Source organism: Lepisosteus platostomus, chromosome 13, assembly GCF_059453375.1.
Source record: "Lepisosteus platostomus isolate fLepPlt1 chromosome 13, fLepPlt1.hap1, whole genome shotgun sequence".
Classification (NCBI taxonomy): Eukaryota; Metazoa; Chordata; class Actinopteri; order Semionotiformes; family Lepisosteidae; genus Lepisosteus; species Lepisosteus platostomus.
The window spans coordinates 28,665,915-28,684,036 of NC_142623.1; the positions used below are offsets into that span (position 1 = coordinate 28,665,915).

The 18,122-nt window shown below is 39.2% G+C and overlaps 1 protein-coding gene across 5 annotated transcripts; it reads left to right on the top strand.

The window, feature by feature from the left end:
- The first annotated feature begins 6,300 nt into the window (after positions 1–6,300).
- Positions 6,301–14,587, top strand: spry4 (sprouty homolog 4 (Drosophila)). Of its 5 annotated transcripts, none has more exons than XM_088604004.1 (2): positions 6,301–6,431; positions 10,645–14,587. In XM_088604004.1, the coding sequence occupies exon 2, from the start codon at positions 10,677–10,679 to the stop codon at positions 11,649–11,651; it is 975 nt and encodes a 324-aa protein (XP_088460130.1). In that variant the 5' UTR covers positions 6,301–6,431; positions 10,645–10,676; the 3' UTR covers positions 11,652–14,587. The 5 variants fall into 5 exon arrangements, with proteins under 5 accessions (XP_088460130.1, XP_088460134.1, XP_088460131.1 ...); XM_088604008.1 differs by lacking the exon at positions 6,301–6,431 and adding an exon at positions 6,591–6,702; XM_088604005.1 differs by lacking the exon at positions 6,301–6,431 and adding an exon at positions 6,915–7,050.
- Positions 14,588–18,122: the final 3,535 nt, after the last annotated feature.

The following is an 18,122-nucleotide window of genomic DNA, read 5'->3' on the forward strand; positions in this document are numbered from 1 at the left end:
GAAAGACTTTTCATAGTTTAATTTAGCAAGGGAACCTTTAAAATAGCGGCAGTGAGTCACATTTTTAGAAGCTAGAGGGCTCACATACCACATGTGCCTGTGATGCTAGAATAAACATTAAACAGAAGACAAATGGCACTCTCATGTATGAACTGCTGTCAGCAGTCTATCTCCATGTGATGTCCCACCGTAAAAGCTGATGCCAAGGAGGTGTGATGCTCTAACGAGAGGCTGTGGGTTTTTTCTACGTGTTTTTTCAGGTGTCCAAACTTGCCGGCTCCCAGCTGGCCTCAGGAAGCAGCCCACAAGCCTGTGTTGGCAGCTCATTAGCCCCAGATCAAAGGCTTTCTTGCTCGAAGGCAATGATGAGAGTGGGGGTGCAGTACTGAAGTTGTTCTTACGTTATTACCACTTGCTGGGCTCTTAAATCTGATGATTGCAAACAATTAGCTCACACAGAAGGTACAGAAGGTGAAAACAAAAGAAACTTCCATTTGTGAACTACATGTAAGAGGACGGAGATGTCTGCAGCACAAAACATGATAATAATGATTAAGCTGACATTAACAATTGCAAAAGCTTTGTAATTTACTATACACCATTGCCTGTATGTAAACATGGAAGTATTTTAAAGCTATGCACTGCAATGTCATAAATATGAATCTCAAATATGAATCTCACTCCTTTCTTTACAGTCTATTGGTTGTCATCTAAATGTCCTGAGTTGCTCATTAATCATCACTTTAAATGAAAAATTGTTTCCTCTTCTAAGGATGTTCAGGTTGATTTCAATATACAGTATGCTCTGGTCATCTACAGCTTTAAACAGCTCTTTACTTCTGAACAAATCTGCATTTTTAAGGCAATGTGTTGATCTCTCTTTTCTGGTTAAGTATATGCCAAGTCTTGCTGAATGAGTACAGTGTCAATGATCGTATGCTAATAAATGTCATTGAGTCTCCAGTCTCTCTCCTTAATATGGCTGATTAATATGCATATAAGGGCTTTTACCACTATTTCCTCATTTACCATTAATGCAATATTTATATGCAATTCAGGATATTTAAAAAATTGTCATATAAGTTGGAGGACTGCAGGAATCGAGCGTTATAATTCTGTTCTTTTAGGCTTCTTAAACACTTTCACACATTGGGGAAAAGGCTTAGCATTCTATCTTGTGCAGAATCCTGAATTTTAGAATCCACATCTTTATATCTGCATTGTAAGTAAAGTGCCCTTCCTATGTGATGAATATAAGCATTACCATACAGCAGAGTAGGTGGTAGTTCCTACAGTATTGTGACTATGTAGGTGAAACATGAATTAAGAAAAAGGATTACACTTTCCTAGTGGGTCAGCTGGAATCATACTTTTATCTCAATGAAGATTTCTAGACACTAAAGACCCCTTGAGCAAAGACGGAATTTTCTATAAGGGATAATGACAACACTGTGATCTCGGGGCTGTATAATTGATGTTAGAAGGCAGCACTTTTGTTAATCCAGGCTAGCTTTTGTGCACTTATTTTCCCAGCACAACAGGAAGGAACTTGGAGACAACTGCTTTTAAGAGTAGGCAGAGCAATTTAGCGAGGGTAAATATAAATGTTACTGCACAAAAAGAAACAGCCTACCAATTCTTTAGCAAAGCAAGAAGAACTCAAACTGCTGGAGAGAAAAGCAGACAAATCAGGAAGTCTGTATTAAGAAATCCAATGGGTCTGCTTGGCCATGCCTTCTGTTCCTGACAGCACCAAATATTTGCCTGTAGGTGTTGGCGGTGCTTTACAACATTTGTATTGATATTGTACAGTATGTCACAGAGCTGACATAATTAATGTTGAGCCTGTTTTTCTAGAGTGCTCAGGCCTGTTAAATGTTAAATTTGGAGCTTTGTGATTAAGTTCTCAATATGAGACAAAACTGTAAGTATCCAAAAAAAGTTTTCACAAATGGGGGGGGGCTCTGCAGTGAATGGAATGCACAGAATGTGTGTGCTCTGGATCGAGCCTGACCCTCATGATGCTGGAGATGCTTCATTTGCAGTCTTTCTCTAGGGTGAGAGTTCACCCACGGTCCTGCATCCTCACTAGAAACAAGTCTTCCCTCCTAAAGAAAAAGTCACAGGTCATTTTTTTTTTATTTTGGAGGCTTTACTTTCTCTGCAACTGCAGGGGAGACTGGGCAGCGTCAATCCAGTGGCTAACTTGTATATAGTATATGCTCCAAGAAAGCCCAAGATCTCCACCAAGGAGTTTCCCTCCTGAAAATAATTTTCAGAAGAGATCATTCAAAGTGAGAATTAAACTAAGTCCATGCTCAATTTCTGGAGGAATTTAAGTTTATCTTAATTAACGGGTAAGTTTATATCCTTCCAAATTTACAGTAATACCATATTTAGAACTGGATTAATCCTGCTCAGAAAACATAAAATTGATTGTGAACTAGAATACACACTGCTTTAAATTATCATAAATATTCTCAAAAGATCTCCAGGTGTTTAACTCCAGAGAACCATCCTTTCCCTAACACAATGAAATAATCAGTTGACTAAATAAAGTTTAACAGATCAAAGCCTTTTTTAAGAAAGCTGTTGGAACATCTTAACACCCTCTAATTAATCACTTACCACAAGAGAATGTTTTAAAGGATATTTCCACTTGTGATTTGTTTTATCACAAATTACAATTTGTCTTATCCTTTTATTTGTAGATTGATTCTAGAACTCCAGGGAATTCACACAAACCTGTCAAGTCTGGGTACAATTATTTGGTCTTTGTGGTCTAGTTTTCTCTCTTTCAATTGTTTGCAACAATAAATAAACAGACAAATGTGTGTTGCATTCACATATTTGGAGAAAATATGTTGACACTCAAACTAGGTGCACAGTAAAATATGCAGAAACCAAAGAATCTTAACAATATACAACTTATTCTAAAGAACTGAGAATATTCAGAAAAACTGATTCTGCCTCTTCCAGACTGTAAAATCCATGTATATTTGGGAGGAATGTTGTGTTTATAGACCTAGAGTTTACAAACCCTAATTAATTTAGCATCAATTCACTTTTCATTTTAAATAGCAGCTATATCCAATATCCTCTGCTGTTGGCTAATTTCCTCCATGTAAGAGCTAAGAGGAAAATAAAGGTTACATGGGTGTGACTGTGAAACTTAATAACACAATGAGGTAAGAAATGTAAGAATATAGTGTTTTTGGTCTATCAGATCATGCTTTTTTTAGTATGTTGAAGCACAAAAAATGCAACACTCAGGTATAACTGATTAAATAATATATTTAAAGCTCAAATATCAATCACAATCACAGAAAATGTGAACAAAACTCCTGAAGAGTTTTCTGTATGAAATGTGACACACTGTCCAGATGAAAACATTGGAAAGTTCAAATTCATGGTGATATGCCAGAGCATTAACAGAGTCCTGACAGTGATGATGAATAGATCTGATCACCTCTGGGCAGATCGCTGTGAGGTGTTCTGCCACTCTTCTTGCCAAAGGCATTAGTGTGTTAGTCCCACAGATACTGTATTGGAATCAGGTGAAGGGAAAAACAAGATCCCAATTTTTTTTTTCCTGTAGAGACTGATAGTCTAGCACTAGGCAGTCTTGCATTATTCTGCTAGAAAATTGACACTTCTGAAAGCCATTTGCAGAAATGGAAAAACTGTTGGCTCAAGGACTGCAGCAACCTCTGAACAGCAAGGTTGCCCTCAATCACCACCCTGTGAACACAACAGTCAGCATAACGCACACCACAAAGTTTCCACACAAGCTGTACTCCATCAGGCCTGTCATGAGCAAAACAGTACTCATCAGTAAACAAAATACTCCACCACCCTCCCTGCTACCACCTCAGATGTTCTATGATGATTTAGCCTCTCAGGTGTCGACACATTGCTCCTGAACACTCTCCAAGAATGCAAATTATTTTCATACAGATGGAGAATTACAGTTATTGAATCATGCCAAAGCATGATAAGGAAGACCCGATGATCTGCAGGTAGGGCCTGCAGGTAGGGCCTACTGAGGGAGGGCCTGATCATATCTTTCACTGTCCTTGCATTCATTAAAATTGTGTCTTTCTGAATGCTATTTATCCTGATGCCAAATGTATTTGGTGTCAATTTTAACTCACCTCAAAAATCCTGAGCACATGGTGGATTTATGGAATCACATGTTTTCAGTTCAAGTTCTTAACCAAAATGCAGCTCCACACAATCAATAAAACTTGCTGCTCACTCTTTAAAATGTCAATCACATCATGAGCTACTGACATAATACCTAGAGTGCTGCATTTGTACAAAAATTCTAAGCAGAGAAAGATGTGTAAGAATTCTATACTTCCTAAAAAACATTAGAAGATTAGAAGAGCTCATTAGAATTCCATCTGAAAAACAAATCCACTTTATCCCACATCTATCACATATTCTCATTGCAGTGCACCTTACGAAATATGATAAATATCAACTACCATCTGTAGGGAATCTTAAAGAAATTATTTTTTTCCACAAATCTTAAGCACCTTTAGGGCACAAATATCAGTGGAAACAACCTGCGGCCCCCTGCTACCCCTCCCCCCCCACAACACTCCTGCAAAATACACAAACACACCTTCTGACAAACTTTGAAAACCTCTCTTTCTGCAGGACCAGGAAGTAAATATTTGTAGAGTTGGAACTACTTGACTTACTTTTAAGATCTTTTTTATTCAGTGGAAATTACCTTTTAAAAGTATAGTTAAAGACAAGGCTGTTATGGTTTCTTATCAAAGGCGGAAAAGGACTTTGCCTTGGATGTTTTTATATATAATTTCCTACTTGTTTTTTATTTCACTAACAATAGCAAAGCATTTGCTAGCACAACATTATTTTCTAAATTATCAAATAAAATACCTTTAGTTATAAAGTCCAAATGTGCGGTCTGTTTCTTTTTCCTTCTTCTAGCACAGTTACTACTGTGTAGAAACCTGTGTATTTTTGTTTTCAACATTACTTTTTATGTATTTTTCTCTTTCCCTGTTCCTTGGCACTGTTGCTTGTCATTTGGTGCTTTCTGTAGTACATTTCAACAGAAAGAGAGAAAGTGGGGAAAAAAGCAGTCCTTTCACAAGTTTATGCTTGGCTGAGGATATTAAAAAAATCTTCCACTCAGCAGTGTTGCTTTGAACTGTGTGCAGAACTGGAGCACATGCAAGGGAGACAGACAGCTGCAGAAAAGGAAACCCAAAATTGGTGTATCACAAGCATGGAATGTATGAGCAGCTATGTACTAGGGTGATACCTCTCTTCAGTGAGGCATACAGCACGTGAATGGTGTGAAAAAGCTTATAGGAGCTACAAAGGTTTATTCAGACTGAAAAACAAACAAACAGCTGAAGAGCTTTCCTTGCCTTTGAAGACGGTCCCTGCTACACAAGGCACTGTTTACCCAAGTCCTAATCCCATTCCCAATTGCTGTTCATCAACTATGAATAGAAAATGTTGCATAAGGAGCAAAAAAAAAAGAATTTTATGCAACAGCTTCAGATTCCATACGTTTCACAAAAGACTAAAGGGCTCTCACTATTTTTAAGTCGGATCTTCTTTTTAAGATCACACCGCGTTTAAACAAATCAGTTGTTTTAACCTTTGGTTTAACCTGTAGCTCTGAAACGCTCGCAAAGAGGCTGGATTTATTGATTTAGATAGGCCGCCGACTTGGATAGAGAATGACCGGCCTGCTCCGCGGGTCGTTTCAATGAACGTCCTGAGGCCGATAAATACTGGAACGTAAAAAAGTGGTGAAGGCTTTTTTTTTTGCGTGAAGCAACAGCTGATCAAAAGGAAGCTTAAGCCGTGTGAAAATGCAGCGTTAATAAGCTTCCTGTGTTGTTGCATTTTGCGTATTGCTCCACAAGACAAAACACCTCGTTTGTCCGATGGCTCAGGTAGCGATTTCTGTAACTGTTTATTCCAGAACTATGCTCAAATACAGCGTCCTACAAGTAAATCGGTCTCGTTATCATTCTTATGATATGATTAATGACAGAAACATGTTTTGTTGGTGTTCTTTTCAACAATTTATTTGTCATAACATTGCAGGGCTTCAGATTAAGAAAAAAAAGGGGTTTAAAAAAACTTTATTAAGGGCTCCTGCCTGGGGCGACCAAACAGGGGCTGGTTTTTTTCACACCTCGCTCCTCATTGGAGGCCTATCCCATTCCGCCCATCTGGCTTTGGAGTTGTGATTGACAGGCACCTCCTGTTTAAAAAAGTACCCGGGTCTTCCAGGAAGAAAAAAAAAAAAGGTGGATGAGCTCAGGTGGTTTGTTTGGGAGCATTAAAGGCACTTTTTCTACAACCCAAAGCTGTTACAGCGAAGACCTTTTCCTTGAAATCCAGAAGGTTTTCCTAGTTACAATACTCAGATTGTGGTAAGACTTCCTAATTTCTAGAATTATATACGTATTTTTCTAAAGGTTTATAACAAGACACCTTAAATTTCAACGCTATTTCGGACGCAGTACTGTGGAGGAGATATTTCGCAACGGGGAATCAAGCAACATCTTGCGAAACCTCTATAGATTTCGCCTTGTCTCTCAGAACTGATAGCTGAAATCCCTGCTGTCAATTGCTACTTTCCTAATCGGAATCGTTGCACCTGCGTTTTAAGCCCCCCAAAAACCCGCAGCTTTAAAACAAAAGGTGAGGTGACAACTTAAATAACGTTGACATTAGTTAAAAAGATCGTCTGACAGTTACTCTCCAAATGAAATATCTAACCCGAGATATAGTCCTTGGGGGGAGGGGGTAGACAGTGGGATGTTTTAAAGGAAATTTACAGTCATTTCCTCTGTGTGGTTTCGTTACAAATCAACAACATCCTGTTCTTTTGTGAGCCGCAGAGTCGCTTCCAGTTCCAGCTGCCTGCCTGAAATAGTTTTCAGAGCGATGCAGAATGATTCTGAAATGCTTAGGAAATGGGGGACCTCACGTAGAGATGACAGTACATCGCTGCAAAAGTGCATGTAAGGGAAGACAACTCTTTTGAAGGTAGAAGCGATTACCCTAGTTAAATTGCAATAATAGAAATGTAACGGTTTGCAATTAAGTTATAGACTAAATTGGACGTGGTTTTTATTTGAAAGACAGCTTTGTCTGCTTTTAGAAGAAATAGTCCATTGCACCTGCATATAACTGTTTTGCCTCAATTGGGAACTAAAAATCTATGGCTTATCAAGTGCAGCAGGCTGAAAACGTGGTCTTAGTTAATGGCTCTGCTAAAATGACACGAGAGGTGTACAAGCCATTCGTCTTTCCTTATGTAAAGAGTTTATTTGACCCACTTAAGTTTAAAGAGGAGAGCAATTGGCTTCTAAGGAGTTTAAAGTCCATCCAAAACGCAAACTAGGAATTAATTCAATATTTTGTTTTCTTGCGAAATTCAGTCCAACTTTGAAACCAGCGAAACGGACAGGTTACGCGCGTCTAGTGATTTGATGTTTCTAGATCATGTTGTATAACAGCTCTGCAGTCCTGCATTGCGTTTGCCACTCTGGCAAAACCTAAACTGCTGCCTGTGAGGTAGGATTTGGTAGGCCGGTACGTTTAGTTTTGGAATATAATACTTTTTCATATCGATACAATCTTTGAAAATATTTCCATTGGGGGGGAAAAAAAACTCAAGCGGAAAAGCACGCGAACAAAATTCCAAATGAATGCACATGCAGCGTTGTAGACATCTTGACATGATTCAATATGATAGCATGTATACAGAGCACAATAACGCGCAAAAGCATGCTGATGTATTTAATTGTTTAATTTGGTTTAACAACGTCCTGAATACACCGCGTTCGTTTTCCGGAAATTAACGTACATTATCGGTCAAAAGGCTCCTGTGGGGTTGAATGAAAGGCTGAATACATAAATAAATAAGTAGCGTGGCGTGAGGTACATAGCCGCCCCATTCATGTAATCTGCTCTGACATTGCCCTTGTGAAGGAAAGATCCCAATCCTTCCATTCATGAAATCCGGATCCTCCCATTCATAAAAATTTAGCCCCCGCACTTGCGCGCTGAAACGCTATGCCCTCCCATTCACAAAAAATCTGAAAGCGCATCTGCGCAGTATGGCAATCACCCTCCCATTCATAAAAAAGCCATTTTCCCAAGCAGTTGCAACATCGTAGCAAAAAGCCCGAGTCCTCGCTGCGCTGCAGGTCAAGTCGACTGCGATCGCGGGTTTCTCTTGGTGGTTTTAACTTGGACCGATAACTTTGGAATACATAGCAACCAAATAAGGGAATGCGTTGTTTTTTAACAAGTAAGTGTATTCTTAAATCTTTTGGTAATAATCGCGCTAGGGTTTAAAAGAGAGATGATAACTAACCTTATTTCAAAGTGCAGGATTTTGGTAACATTTCAGATTTCTTTCTAGTTTCTTGTATTCAATTAAATATCTATCGCCCGGCATTTGGAACAAGCTGTTCCTTATTTGCGCTTTATGTCAACATTTAACTATGGAATCTACCATTCCTAGAACTATCTATACACGGATGAATGAACAAGCAGGTCGAAATGGGAAGCTCTGTTACATCTTTAATCATTTTACTTTCTCTTTATCAACCTAATTTTTTTGCGAGGTAAGATCCTGAGCGTTTTTCTTTTACCCACAGAACCTGGCGTAGTCGACCATTTGCATGTTATTGGGGATAACATTACATTATTCTCATCTACAGTATTTATAGTCGTTTATGACGAAGCGTAAGTCAGGTGGAGCTGTCTTTTCTCTTGTGTTGAAATCCCAAATCGTATAAATAAGGAAAAATTACGTATCTTTTTATTGAATCCAACCTGTACGTCTGCTTGCTGACCTTTCTTTATGCTCTCTGTACAGCATGAGTCAAAATGCGGAATGCACAGAAAGCCACATTAAAGAGATACTCGTAATGTTTTTTTAAATGAATACGAACTATTCTCTCTTCTGTCTAGCTCTTTGTATAAAAAATTATAACCGTGAAAAATCTACGATTTTTTCCTCTCGACAAAAGACGGCGAATTGAAGACTAATACTCTTTGCCCTACGTTTACGCAATCGCATGGAATACATTTTATAGTCTACCATTTACATGTTTAATTTAAAGCTTTTATAAGAGTATAGCGCAAAGTGGTTATTAGTGTTTCAAAATGTATTTTTTTCCATAAGTTGTGCCACCGAGAATTTATTTTCGAGGTTTAACAATATTTACTATTAAAACATCTACTGAGAAAGGATAAGTTTTTGTAATTGAATAACAAAACACATTTTACGCAAATCTTTACATTCCATAGGTTTATGGATATAATAGGACGATGATCAAGACTTAATATTGGCCTCTATTTCAGTCACCGGTATGCTATTTAAATTGTCAGTTGAAACAAGTTTTAACTATTCACATAAAAATCTTCCAAAGTATAGCTTTTTTATATTCGCCACTAATTCAGAATTCTGCACTATTTAAGATTTATATTTGTATTGGTATAGACAAGCATGACCAAAAAAATGCTAAATATAGCATAACAATTTTGCAGACGTGATGAAAACGGAAACCGGAGCTTAATTTCGGTTTGATTAACTCTTTTCGATTTACTTTTGAAAAAAACTTTTTTAAATTTCATATTCTTTTTATCTTTTACATTTTTGCATATGACTAAACGGTGGAGTCCCGAGGTTTAAGACCAAAACAACGCAAAGATTCCATGAAAGGTTGTTGAAAACCCACTAGCACAAAATTGGGGTGTATAAACAAACAAAGCACTTTTTCCACTTAAATTTCAGAGAGGCAGGAAGCCTCTTTAGGAAGATATGAGAATCGCATAAACGCTTAAGGTAGTTCAGGTACATCTGGATTGACAACCGCAATCGGTGACGGAAATAGCGTTGTCCTGGAACAATACTTCTTAGTTAAATCGTTCCAATTAAGACAGCAGCAGCAGCAGAAGAAAGATAGTTCCTTCATTCGGTCTGTGTCTGAAGATTCTTTTTAGGTAATGACTTGCGGTAAGCCCTTTCCAGCACACATAATATAGCTTGACACATTTTAAACCGTTTTTAATTTATACACACACTACTGCTAAACAGTCAGAACATGAAGCAAATAATTGTAATTTTTCATATACATATTTTTAACGCCATATTTTAAACAGAAAAACATGGCGTGTAATGTAAACGACCCATAATGCAAATATGCAGACTCTTGCGACTTTTTTAATACGTTACCAATTTAAGTTTTTTTTTTACAAAAAACACATTTATTTCTAAACCTTCTTTAGATAACGTAACTTACAACGTCTGTACGTGCTGTTTTTTTTTTAAAATAATCTTTGCCAATTGACTGAACAACGTAAGGGAGTACTTTTACATTTAATGAACCTTTTTATTAAAGACGAGGTTGAGGCCTGCGTCTGCGTTCTGAAACTAACAAAACTGAATTGGAAAAAGACCTCGATTTGCATTCCAGATCTTAAAATCTGCGAATGTCTGTACTACAAAGATATTTTCATGTCCTGTGAGTAAATTGTTTCTACACTGGCTTGCTGAATAGCGAAGTTTGACAACCGTCTGGTTTGGGTTCTGCATGTGTGACATGGCTTACTCTCTTGTTGCAGGCTCTGTAGATGCTGAGCGCTGTGCTTGATATATGAAGGTCTCAGAACAACAGATGGAGTCAAGGGTTCCACAGCACATCCCTGGAGTCTCCTCTTCCATTATGGTACAACCTTTGCTGGACAGCAGAGTCCCCTATGGGAGGCTACAGCATCCTTTGACCATTTTCCCTATCGACCAAATGAAGGCGACGCACATTAAGAACGATTACATCGACAGCCCGGCAGTGGTGGTGGAGCAGCCGACGAGTCAAAAGGGCCTGAGGGGGACCCACGAGTCTCTGCTGGTGGTCCACCAGCAGCAGCAGCAGCATCACCACCACCACCACCACCACCACCACCACCAGAGGTGCGATCCCCACGACATCACTCACCCCTGGATCTCCTTCGGCGGGCGCCCCAGCTCGGTCAGCAGCAGCAGCAGCACCTCGTCGGACCAGAGGCTGCTGGACCACGCCGCCCCGCCCCCCGTGGCGGACCACGCCCCGCCCAGGTCTGTGAACGCTCAGCCCAAGTCTCTGGCCCCCCAGCCTCTGGACCTCAAGGCCCCTGCCCCGCCGGAGGCCGCGAAAAAGCATGCGCCCCTGTGCGAGGACTGTGGGAAGTGTAAGTGCACGGAATGCACCTTGCCCAGAACCCTGCCCTCCTGCTGGGTCTGCAACCAGGAGTACCTGTGCTCCGCTCAGAACCTCGTGGACTCGGCCACGTGCATGTGCCTTGTCAAGGGAATATTTTACCACTGCACCAACGACGACGACGACGAGGGCTCCTGCGCGGACCGGCCCTGCTCCTGCTCCCACTCCAACTGCTGTGCCCGCTGGTCCTTCATGGGGGCCCTGTCCCTGGTCCTGCCGTGCTTGGTGTGTTACCTGCCGGCCGTGGGCTGCGCCAAACTCTCGCAGAAGTGCTACGACAGTGCCAGCCGGCCCGGCTGCCGCTGCAAACCCCCCCCACTGGCCTGCAAGGCGGCCAAGGTGAAAGCCAGCAGCGGACAGGGGAATCCCTCCTGATGGAGCCCGGTGCCCTGTCCGGTGTGTTCGGCATCGGAGAATCCCTCACGCTTCCGCCTCTATAAAGACTTGTCTCCCTCCGCTGGATGGTAGCGAATATGGTACTTAAAGGGTTAAACTGTACGTTATTATTATGCTAGAAGATTTAAAAAAAACCTTCAAGAGCTGTTGGCTTTAAAGGTCTACTTAAACGTACGTCTTTAACGTGTTACAAAGACCAACGCAAAAAAAAAAGCTAAAGGCACAAGTTATGTTTCTGAACACTTTCTGCATTTTTCAACTATTTATTACCCATCAACATGAGACCCGTCTCTGTAGCTTAAGGATATGATATATTAGTATGTTTTAAATAAGCCTGCAAAGTAACAAACCCACAGTAGCTGAAAAGAAGCCAGACTATCTCGATTGAAATGGGGACGGGGGTGGGGGTTGCACCTGCTGCCCGCAAGACTGTCCCAGAATTTGATTTAAAAACTTTGCTGGACTGCCCTCCTGCAGGTTCCCCAAGCAAACGCAGAATTAACAAAAGTCTTTGCTGGTGTGAATTGTGTGTGATTAGAAGTGCAGGTCATCGCACACTCAACACTGCCCGCTTCTCCTCTTTATGACAATCTCTATATAATTTCAGATTGGTCTCTGGACAGATTGAGTTTCTACAGAGTCAGCAATGTACCTGTCTTATGCATCAGCTGCAGGGTCCTGTGTATTTATAAGCTTGTGATAGATAATAAAAGGAAGAATCTAATGGGAGACTATTGTGCGTCATGATAAATAAAGCGCATATTTTATAGGGAGAGAAATGCAGCTCATAACGGAGAGACAGGAGTCAGTTGAGTTTGAAAGAGTCCTTATTTTGGAGTATGGAGTCCTTCTGAAAACCTTCACAGATAAATTGCCTTTGTTGATTTCCCCTTAAGCCTAAACTTGTCATAAAGTGGAAAGCCAAATCCTGTTTATGGTTTTAATATTGAAAAGACTCCTCAGGGATGATTTAATTTACTCGTCATTAGAAGAGTTTTTTTTAACATGGCTTTCATAAAGGAGACAAGATAAATTCAATGGACTTGATTTACTAGGCTTTGCACCAGGAGAAGAGCTGGCTGCATTGTAGACAAATCAGACATGCTCAAGAATCCGTTAAAATGTTACACTTTATTTTCTTTAATGAATTGAAAATCATCAATGGTTGCAATTTCCTAAGAAGAAAGAGAGAAGCATAGTAAATCTGCACCACTTTATTTAAATTGCTCATGTTACTTGCGCAACCTCTACAGATCAAGACAACTCTAATAACGAAAGCAAGCACAGTATTAAGAAACAAGAACATGATGTCTGTTTCACATTAGTCTAAATAAATTTCCATGTCTACCACATTGTTTCACTACCGACCAAATTGTAACCCCTGCTGCTGAACTGTATCCATTGTTAAAGTTTTGCTGTAAATATCCTGTTTTTTTTTTTTAGAAAGTCTGTTTTAGTGCCTATAGTATGTCAGGGTTCAAGCCAAAGGAGTATGTTGCTTTTCTTTTTAATTTAAGGGATATTTTAGTTTTTAAGGTGCACTTGGTAACTGATTTGATTTTAATTGCTCTTAAAGGTACGGTATCCTTATAGCAGAATGATCCTATTTGACATTAAGGGATACTGTCTCTCCATATGCCCATTTAATGGAGAACGTTTTACCCTGTACTGGCTCCTGCAGTTTGTACAGGCCAATGTTTGTATTTATACACCGAAGAAAGCGTGTCAAAATGAGAGAAAACCACTGTTCCATCTCTTGAATGTTTGAGGCATTAGTATTTCGGAGTGGCAGTGCTCCGTTTGTAATTCATTTTTAAAGTATATGCCAAAATAGAAGCTAAACACCTCTAAAGAAATTCAAAAGTTTTTCTTTTTTTTTTTTTAAAGAAACGACCTATGCAGGTGGTGTTTTTTTGTATATAGTTCTAAAGACTTTTTTTCAGTATGTTCCAAAACCTATTTTAACATAGTAATTTTAATGTACTGTAAAATTGCATGGTACAATATAGTGAATATTAGGAAAGGTTGGTGAGCCTAAGAAAACAAGAGTGCTCTTTCCATCTCTAACAGCACTTGATTTAAAAACGGTGCTGGGTAATAAAAATACCTCTTTGTTTATGCTATTCATGGCTCATTACCTTGGAAGAGGCATGTCTAATTCTTAGTTCCTTCCCACCTCCGAAACCTTATATTCACGGAAACTGCTAAACAAATACAATTTCAGCTTTCTTGGAACAACTGATTTCCATTTCTGTTTGGCCTCATTGTCACATATTTTCCAGTGCTGCATGACAAATACCCCAGGCTTGATTGACAAAATACAGCTGCATTACATAAACATTTCAAATCTATAAAGCCCCAATCTGTGCCCCCCCCCCAACACCCAGCAAGGCAGGGTCTATCAGATACAAATTCTCTTTTCAGTCAGATGGTCTGCATCTTCCACGTTTGATTAAAAAACGGAACATCAGCCTCTTTCAAGTTCAATGAGCAATTCATAAGTCAGAAAGTCCCCAGATGATGAAATGATCAATTTTCCAGAGCAAATTCAAGATTAAAGCATGTTTTCTGAAAGTTGCAAAAAAATATTGAATAAACTCACTAGAAGGCTTTGTGGCATTTGTGAAGCCGTCAGAACTGCATTACAAAGGTTGTTTGCCCATTCAAAAATACTTCCTAGCAACTGGCTTGTAAAATTCTGTCCTAGTAATGTAAATGTCGAGAGAAAAAGCTATACTATGTCTTGTACAGAAAAACTCACATATAAAAGTTTTCCTTTATAGATATTTATTTTGAAGTTCTATTTTATATAGTATTTATTTTAGATGCCTACTATTGTTTGTGAAGAAATGTTTTAAAAAGCTTATGTTGAAAAACAGAATGTACAATGAAATAAGAAAATATATATTATTAAATACGGTGTGTTGCGTATTTATTTTCAGTACAATGCAATAGAAACACTGGACACTTTTTTTCTATTGCTGAATATGGTTTGATTTTTGAAGTAAAAAAGGTTATAACAATGGCGAATGTCAAGAACATAACATGTTATGTTTTTGACACTAGCCATTCATCTATATCAACAGATTCATGGATGTCATGAAAACATTTAATATACTTTTCTATAATTATGGACCTCTTCATTACAAAACTATTACTGATGAATCTCAATGGTTTCTAGCAGAGCATAACTTGTTCTGTTCACTTATAGTTATAGATCTATAATGGTCTCTTAATCAACAATCCCCTCTTTCAGAAAGAAGCAGGTTTTTGAGAAACCAACGAGTGGATTAAGTATTCCAACATCCATTGGCAAAAGCTTCTTTGTAATCACTTGGTTTACACAAAATGCAATGGACACCAACACAGTCATGACCAATCAAGCAAATTCAAATATCCCAGACTGCCCTTTCTTTCTCAAGAATGTCCACATATTTGAATTAGTCAACATTCATTTACCACATTGTCTGTTACAGTAGGATTTCATAGACCTATATGTGTGAGCATTTTTGTGCACTTATTTGTCTGGCTAAATTACAGAGAATCCTCAGCCCAAACTACAGACATCCCCACTTCTGAAAAAAATGTTTAGCTTGGATATAGTGCCTAGATTAGAATGGCCCTGCTCCAGGAGCAACTCCAATAGTATGGTTTGACCTTGAGGACTGGTACTTGTGCAAATATAACCAGACCTTGGCAATGTACTAAGAAACATACTATGTGTTTAGGAGAGAACCATTCCTGGTAATGTGTAGTCTGTCAGCATTCAGAAGAGGTGCAGGACACCTCAGATAGCCGTGCCAAAGATTCACTTTGTGTTTAGTGAAACCAGTTATTAATCAAAACCAATAATTCTGCAGTTTTGCCCCCCCCCATATGATATTTATTTTAGCTTTATTTATTAGCTATTTATTAGCTTTATTTATTAGCTTTATTTTAGCTTGTTTTAGGCCGGGGGGGTCTAGCAATCTAGCAAACTCAGCTTCAGTGGGGAGAAAGGAGAGTAACGTTAGTCTGTGAAGATCAAGTTTTCTGTGCCAGTAACATGTTCAGTAGTTGCTACGTTTATTTCCACCAGACTGTGTGATCTTTCTCAATTAAATCATATCCCAATATGATTTTTATGAGCTGGAGGTGGAAGCAGGAAACTTTCTGGTTATGAAAATTATACTTAATGATGTTTATATAGATATATGCCTTCTCAGTTTAGGCAACTTTATTCATACACCAAAAAATGGAAACCCCCACACTCCAGCCAAATGCAGAAAAAGGCCTTGACCTAATATTTTTTGCAGAAAAAAAAAGAAATTGTAAGGTCTGCACAATTATTTTCACATTCCTTTCCAAATGTTTGCCGCAAAATACAACTCAAGTCATTAATCACACAACAGCCTGTAATCTCCTCTCCTTTTTGACTTCATCCTGTTCTGACTATTCAAAGCAAACCAGATACACACTAACACTATATTGAGCATGCTGGTGCTGCAGGTATGACTTTGAACTTCATTCATCTCCACTTCTGTTATGAAATAAAAATATGTGAAAGTGACCTGTGATGCAGGTGTTGTTTTGCCGTGTGAGATAATAATAATAATAATAGATAAATAGGGTCAGGAGGTGTGCGGGTGGTCAGGGGGTGGGTGGTGGTGGGGAAGAGGGTTTTATGTCTTTTTTCCCTTTCTAAATAAAATTCCACTTGTCTTGAACAGCTTTAGTCTCTGTTGTACCTGGCAGGAACACAACCCTCAACCTTCCTTGCCCCACCTGTGCGTGTTGCCCTGAGGCACATAGTGATTGTGAATCCATCTGTGACTGCTAAGAAGCAGATGATTGAGCAGGTTAGCTCATTTCCTAACATTATTAGAACATGCTTCCAGCACTGAGTTTGTGGCTCAGTTTTCTTTAATGCAGGTGAGATCTGAAGAGCTGCCTGCCTTTCAGTTGTATGATCTATAAGAGGAGCCTTAGACGGTGTTTTTGTCAGCCCTTCCTCACTTTTTCAAAAAGCTGTATGAGGGCATGACAATCACACTCAGGGATACACTAGGAAATGGGGCACGCACACAAACAAAGTTTATGATTGGGGGATGTTTGTTTTGGCTCTGGGAACTTTGAAACGCCCATAGGCTTGGCCAAAGCCTGTAAACGTTCTTTTTGTAAAGACACAAAACCTTCATAAAAATAAAACTATGACAGAAATTCTGTGGAACAACTGACTCCTTTTATAGTGGTAGGATTTTCAAACTCTGCTATTCTAATGTTGTGGTAGGAAAGCACTGTGGAGAGAAATTTTAGCTAAATAAAGTCTTGTTAGTGAAGACCAGAAATCTGGGCCTTTCCAATTCTACCTTGCAAACGGTTTGTTGACCTTGAACTAAACATTTGTTTTCCAGTATCGTGCATATCACCACAGTAAATGCATATATACGTAGAACATAATTTATCAAGAAGGAAAATAGATATCTGAGCCCAAGGGGTTCTGACCCATGTAACACACTATATATCTCCTTGGTGTTTGCATGATACACCAGTATTGTAAGTATTACAACATCTGGCAAAGTGTTCTACGTTGCAGTTGTTATATCTGAAGAAAGAAAATGATGAACATCTGGGAACTGGACAACTTGGAATCTGATTATTTTGATGTCAGGAGGTAACTTTTGAACCAGTGCAAGATGCTGGTTCAAGGCCCAGTTTGTGCAAATTCTTCTGGAATGTAACAGCGACTTCAGCTTTGGGAATTACAGAGCCCTTTCCCATCACTTAATACACCACACTATATGTGCAAACCAAATGTGTCAAAAGAAACAGTGAAAAAAACAGGAATTTGTTAAGTAGCACAGTTACATTGGAATGGGTTGAAGGCTCCACAGGGTATCACAGGGCACGCTGAGTGCCCATCTTTCCGCACTGAATAAGGAACTACTGCTGAGCCTTTGCCAGTCATGATAAAAATCTGTGATGGAGCCAGGTTTTCTCATTCACTACACTGTGGCAACTTACCAATCACTAGCTTGAAACAAAGGACCCCTGTCTGACATCACTTCCCTTTTTCGTGCCTCTCCACAATTTTTTATCTTCCTTCGTATCTTCCTCCTATTTCTGTGAACAGTGTGTCTGATACACAATCAATTACAAATGAGTTCTCTTTTTCCATTTCAGTATTCCCAAATTCCTTTTAATAAACCACCTCCATACACGTAGAAAAATATATATTGTTGTTCCTTTTCGTATGGGTAAATCAGGCATTTCCTTTCTTGCTCTTTTACAACACAACGATTTTGCCATGTCTGCATTATGCGTTGCATGTTTCAGGGTTTAGGAATGACGGGAATAAAATCCATTTTGAAAAGAGCGTCCCCACGTCTAAAATACATAAAACACACCAATGTACTTGCGCTACAAAAACAACAAGCCCCTCCACCTTCCCAGCTCTTCCCCCGCAGCAGA